Source organism: Solanum tuberosum, unplaced genomic scaffold (genome assembly GCF_000226075.1).
Source record: "Solanum tuberosum cultivar DM 1-3 516 R44 unplaced genomic scaffold, SolTub_3.0 scf00208, whole genome shotgun sequence".
Taxonomy (NCBI): Eukaryota; Viridiplantae; Streptophyta; class Magnoliopsida; order Solanales; family Solanaceae; genus Solanum; species Solanum tuberosum.
The window spans coordinates 394,675-401,017 of NW_006239132.1; the positions used below are offsets into that span (position 1 = coordinate 394,675).

The 6,343-nt window shown below is 31.5% G+C and overlaps 1 protein-coding gene across 3 annotated transcripts; it reads left to right on the plus strand.

The window, feature by feature from the left end:
• The first annotated feature begins 1,066 nt into the window (after positions 1 to 1,066).
• LOC102606118 (transcription factor bHLH113-like) lies at positions 1,067 to 5,259 on the plus strand. 3 transcript variants are annotated; one of them, XM_006355721.2, is made up of 7 exons: positions 1,067 to 1,235; positions 1,363 to 1,432; positions 2,834 to 2,978; positions 3,400 to 3,465; positions 3,707 to 3,772; positions 4,470 to 4,517; positions 4,724 to 5,259. In XM_006355721.2, the coding sequence occupies exons 3-7, from the start codon at positions 2,877 to 2,879 to the stop codon at positions 4,847 to 4,849; spliced, it is 408 nt and encodes a 135-aa protein (XP_006355783.1). In that variant the 5' UTR covers positions 1,067 to 1,235; positions 1,363 to 1,432; positions 2,834 to 2,876; the 3' UTR covers positions 4,850 to 5,259. The 3 variants fall into 3 exon arrangements, with proteins under 3 accessions (XP_006355783.1, XP_006355784.1, XP_006355785.1); XM_006355722.2 differs by having other exon boundaries at positions 1,363 to 1,384; XM_006355723.2 differs by lacking the exon at positions 1,363 to 1,432.
• Positions 5,260 to 6,343: the final 1,084 nt, after the last annotated feature.

Below are 6,343 nucleotides of genomic sequence, written 5' to 3' on the forward strand. Positions count from 1 at the left end.
CATTTGAGTATGAGAAAATTATTTTCGTGCAGCCATTAGCTAATTTGAAGATATTATTAGAGAAAATATGGAAAAGTTTTTTTTTCTTTTTCCCCATTAATATTAGTATCAGTCCCAAATATTGTTCCAAAAATATATTTATACTTAATGTGAATTTTATAAATAAGTTGCAAACTGAACATAATATTTTTCGCAAAATTTCCTCCTCAAGTTACTGGAGTTAATATCTCATATAATCACTCGATTTTGAATGGTTCGCTTAGAAAGTAATTCAATTTTGTTTTATAATTCTAAAGTCATTCAATTTAGAGTAGTTCACTTAGAAAATCATTCAACTTTATTTTATAACTCGAAAATCACTCAACTATTAATATATTTCACTTAAAAAGACATATAATCAATTTACATAATTTTTTCGTTAAATTGTTGAAATAATTAAAAATGAATTTCCTATTATTTCTTAAAAATTTAATCTAAAATAAAAATTACATTTCAAACAGGTTATACTAAAAATAAACTAAGAAATATTCCATAAAATCCAACAGGTTATTCAAAAAACCTCTTGCAGTATTAAAGTTTTCAAAAAGTTAAATAACAGTACAATAATAATGTTGTAGTAGTTAGTAGTAGTAAATATGCTTTTCACATCACAAAAGTCATTTTCATTTGGTATAAAGTACTACTTTCTCCGTTTCATTTTATGTTACACCATTTTACTTGACACAATATTTAAAAAAAGAGGAAGACTTCTAAAATAATTTATATAATTATAAATTATTTTATTAAAGATAAAAAATAAACTTTAAAGTTAAATTATTTTTAATTATACTAAAATAACATTATGATATAACATAAAATGAAATAGAGAAATATTATTTTTATTTATATAAAAGAAAAAAAAAAGCATAAATGACATCATGTAGATTTTAATTTAACTACTCCTTTTCGCCTTTTTCCTCTTTACATGGTTGGATATTAGCTGTCAAATAAAATCTATTTTCTTTCTTTTTTTCTTTCTTTTTTTTGTTAAAAAATCACTCTCATAAAAACATATATAAAATGGCTTTCAAAAACCCTTCCCACCTTCTACACTTGTTTTCTCTTTGTGTCCTTTCATTTCCAAAATTTTCTCTCCGATTAAAATTTTATCATTTTCCGACCATCTCTCCGGCCAAATCCTGCCGGAAAACTCTAATTTTTAAGTGACTTTTGTTCATCTAGACTTCGAAATCAAGGTATTCTACTTGTTTCCTTTTTTATTACACCTTTGTAACTTGTAGTATCAAAAAAAGAAATTAATTCAAAAAATAATAATTTTTTTTAAACAATAAGCTTGTATGATTCTTTCTATTTATTTATTAGGTGTTCTGCGGAATTAATCGAGGTGCCTACAAATTAGCCAGATACCAGAGTCATAAAAAAAAGGAGCTCGGTAATTCGATTTAGTGTTAATATTTCTTTTTGTTTTCATCTATTGAAGTTGATGATATTCTTTGCTTCTACAAATTTGTTTCTTTCAAAAAAATAAATTTGATTGGTTTTGTTGAATCAATTTGACGTTTTTATTAATTGGTTGTATACTTGAGTACGTTTGATTAGCATAAGATAAGGTTGAGATTGTGAAAAAAAATGATAATTTGTGTATGCAAATGACTGCTTTCATGTTTAATGAATGATTGTATGAATTTTTTTTTGGATTTGGCCCCACCAAAAGTAGGTTTATTTGAATTAATTTTCTCATCCCTATTCACATTACAGAAAGTCTATTAATAAATTAATAAAAGGGTTATCGATTAAGGCATAATATATAAATAGACATGTTAATTTGACCTCAACTGATAGCTAAATACTCAAATTTTGAAAAAAAACACATCTAGACATCTCAGTTCTTGTCGAATGTGTCACGTCAGCATCGAGTGTTTACGACTTAGGGGATGAGTTGAAGTTTTTGAATGTGCATTCTCAAAGTTGGAGTGGTTAGTTTGTTAGTTGAGTCGATGTTAAAGTGTCTTATCATATAGTTTGCAGAAATTGTCCAACTTGTGTTTTATTCTTATTAAAATTATTCAAAATAATTGAGCTTATTATCGTTAGTTGCTGAGGCAGAGCGAAGGTTCAGGGATGACATTGTATAAAAAAAAATATATAATTTATGATTATGTAGGCATAGATTCTGTTATTGATGATTGTATTTTTTTAATGCATTCCTTGTTATATTCTTAGTTTGTTTTATATAATAAGCACAACATATGCATTCTTTATTCTAACATAGTTTATACTAATATTTAGTATAAGAAGATGATGATTTAACAACTACTAAGGTATTCAAAAGTTTTCATTTGCTCTGTAATTTGCTATTTTGTTATTATATTTTTCTTGCAATCTTGCTTCAAAAACATATCTTTTGAGCCGAAGGTTTATCGGAAATAAGCTCGAATAAGGTATGCATACATCATACCATCCCAGACCCCACTTGTGGAATTGTACTGAGTATGTTTTTGTTGTTGTTGTAAGTTGTAACGTATTCAGAAGCTTGTCACATATCGTTTAATTGCGATATAATACTTTTTTTTGGACATTTGAATATTTTTTAATGCTCTAGACATACCTTTGGTGTCTCTTGAATTACATGATAATACTTGGATTTGCATAAGTTTTTTTGAGTTATACATCCATACAAACTGGGATGAAATTTGAAAGCAAGCATATTTAATTGTGTTCGCGTTGAAATGCATGTATTTTTCTTCCATGACAGTTCTTTGAACAAGGTGACTTCTGAAGCATATGTATGCCTATTAGTATCCTAATATCCGTTCTCTTTTCTTTTATATAGGATTGCTATTACTTGTCAGCGAATTGAAGCAATAGAAGGAAAGATGATGCAACACAAGAGAAGTCCAATTTCCCTCGAGCATAGCACCAGCCTCACATCTCTTACACCAAAACGATTAAAGGCCGATATGCCCATTTCCTCCAAGGTTTGTTTTCTTTCCTTTTTGCTGCCTGCAATGCTGTTATTATTAGTGCACATATTTATGGACATAGATATATTATTCATGAACTTATTATCTTTTATCGTTTATAGCTCGTGGATTTAAGAATGGTTTTTTCTTGGATACTTTCAACATAGATGTTCTGTGTGTTGTACATTTCATTGAGTTAAAGATTTAACAGTTTGTTTGACTTTCAGTCTTTAGGTGAAGGTTGAACTGACCAAAGAAAATTCTAAAAATACTAAATAGTTCATTCAAGTTTCCCTATTTGAAGTGTCCGAATTATAGGAGGGCTTTGGTCACATTCATTTGGCTAATCCGAGTCTCAAAATTTGTTTTTTTTAGAGAACTTTTTTTTGCAACCTTTATCTTTGAGTTGTTGATATGGAGATTTTTCGTTAAATAGGAGAAGAAGGAGAAGTTTGGTGAACGAATAGTCGCTCTTCAACAGCTGGTGTCACCATATGGCAAGGTAATTCACTAATTCTGCAGGAATTGAGCAATGAATTTCAACTATTATTTTAAAGAGAAGGTTTAGCAAAGTTCATTCTTTGAGGTACCAAAAGGTGGAATATCTTTGAGTTCTTTTCCCCGTGCATGCGAAATTATGTCCGCGTAGAGCAGCTAAAAATGAAATAAGCTTACTCAATTCTTACTAAACCATGGAATTTTTCATCATAAGGATAAAATCCTGATTTCTGTTATATTTGCAGACAGATACGGCTTCTGTTCTCCTTGAAGCAATGGGATACATAAAATTCCTCCATGAACAAGTAAAGGTGGGCCTTCGACAACTTTTTTTCTTTTTCTTCATCTATAGGAACTATAATCCCGCACGACTGATTAAAGACAAGAAAGTTTGTGGTGCATTATGAGAATTTTCTCAGGTCGGGCCACTGTTGGAGCCTGGACACGGTTTTTGGACAAAGCTATTGGTATTTGTTGAAAAAAATATGAGGGTGACAGTTTGTGGTTCTTTGTTTGTTTTATTATTTTTTAGGATTTTCACCATAAATTTCTGTTCATAGTGCTCCTCGTACTGAATTTTATGCCTCAGAATGTTCTATGAATTTAAGTGATTGTAAGATCACGTTTCCATATTTTCTAATATCCCTGCTACATTCTCTGCATCTATATCTGATTGTAGAGTTTAACTTTGAGAGTTCAGATATGTTCACATGTGAATATTGCATTCTGCTTGATGATTAAGTGTGTAGAGTGTTACTTTTGTCGTATATCTGGAAGCAAAGGTTACGGATATTAACTTCCTGGTCGTCTCTTGTTGATGGTTGTTTCTTTTCAGAAATCTGTTAGTTTGTACCTTGTCAAAGGAAATTGTTTTTTCTACGTAAATAACATAATCATGGTATTTGTGTTACTGCTGTTCATTTAGATTATGACGCCTTGGACTGATATTTCGAGTCATTTTAATCTCTGCTATGAACATGACCTCATTTCATTTCCTGGTTCTTTCAGGTGTTGAGTGCACCATACCTCGGAAGTATGTCAATGTCGAAGACACAGGTTAGATTCCATTAGCACCATTTCTTGAAATTGCTTATTCTTTATAACCACATCAGCCCCCGAAGAGAAGAGATGTCTAAAAAGTTCAAACCTTATTTGCTACATTAATTTGGAATCTATGATCATTCGTTGATGTCAATTGTGTCGTATCAATTGAACTTGGAATTCAACCTTTGTTGAAATGTAATTCATGTTTTCATGTGAAGGAATCACAGCCTTACAATTTGAGAAGCCAAGGCTTATGTCTTGTGCCAGTATCATGTACTGTTGGAGTGGCGAGTAGCAATGGTGCTGATATTTGGGCTCCCATTAAGACCTCACAAAAGTTTTAGTCTAGACAATGACGTGTGATTTAACCATCACTTACGTCCATGGTAAGGTCTTTGATTGACAATAACACAACCAGCGTTTCAAAAAAAGCAGCCGAAAGGATGCATTTTCAACATGGAGATGCAGGTATGTGATGATTCTCCTGGCATGGTCCACTTGATTTTTTGTGGTTCAAACGTCTAAGGAGAACGTAGAGCTTGTTCTTCCGATAAATACTAGTAGTCAGATCTAATTTGAGGGCTATTATAAGAATAGCCTGAGTTGTGTCTAGGTTTTTAACAGAAATGTATATTGAAGAAAGAAATATTATGTAGTGATCTTTGATGCAAATGTATTAAAGATGGACTTGTATTATATGAGAAGCAATGGAAGCTCTTGAATAACTTGTTTGATTCAGAAAGACTTGATGCTATATGCCTTGTTTACTTCTGTATTATCTTTTTCAAACTGCCCTGTCATGTGTTATTTGAGTCGAGAGTTTTTCAGAAACAATCTCTATATTCATGAGGTAGTGGTTTGTGTACACTCTACCCTCCTCAAACTCTACTTGTAGAAATACACATGTTTTGTTGTTGTTGACTCAGAAAGACTCGAATGGTGAGCGCCTATCCCCTCTGAATTGACAAGAAACAACACAGAGCTTTCATTGCAACATGCCCCCATGTTGCAATCCTTCAAAAAGATGCGTACTCTAACGGAAGCCTTTGTCTTCCTTAACATCTCCCAAGGGGCAAAAATTTTCAAGCATATTAAAAAAAATACTTTAGTATTATTATCTTCTAAACCGAGCAATATTTATGATTTTGTTTAAATAACATTCTAAGACAAGTCATAAATTAAGATTCAAAATATAAAACATATACACAATATTGCATCTCATATGACACAAATTAAATTTCAATCAAGATGGATCAATATACTTTAAAGGGTCATCCTTAACTACAAAATAAGAAAAGATTATATGGTCACTAGCATAAGCATAGGTGTCATGATCCAAAAATAGATGTGATGACACTCGTCTAATCCTACCAAGACTAGTCAGCCTATATCCAACAATACTAAAGAAATGTGGAATACTCAGTCATTCTCAAATACCTCCAAAATTTGGTTGTCATGTGTACACACCACTAATGTATAAAACCAGAGTTTGAAAGATAAATACAAGTTTCAATGTCTTTGTCTCTTGAATAGAACAAAACATAAGTAAAGAACAAGAGGGTTAGTCGGAATGACAAACAACTACCTCTCAATATCCACATAAAGCCTCAGATGTAGATAGAAGAAGAGCAATTACATAGATCCGAGCTTTGAACCTACACAAGTGTAGAAGCAATGCTTGAGTACCAAACAACACGTCACTCATCAAGCAATCCTCTAAAACAAGGTAAAACTAGCTAGAATACGAGTACTCCTTTCATCCCAACCAAACTGTCAAATCTACAACCTGCACAGAAATCAGCCCAACCTAACAATTTACAATAGTTCACAAGGTTCAA

Bases quoted from the DNA above. Each gene is read 5' to 3' on its own strand.
- LOC102606118 (XM_006355721.2), top strand. From the start codon at position 2,877: ATGATGCAACACAAGAGAAGTCCAATTTCCCTCGAGCATAGCACCAGC. The intron at 3,773-4,469 runs GTGGGCCTTCGA...TGGTTCTTTCAG, and splicing joins TCCTCCATGAACAAGTAAAG to GTGTTGAGTGCACCATACCT. The intron at 4,518-4,723 runs GTTAGATTCCAT...TTTCATGTGAAG, and splicing joins TGTCAATGTCGAAGACACAG to GAATCACAGCCTTACAATTT.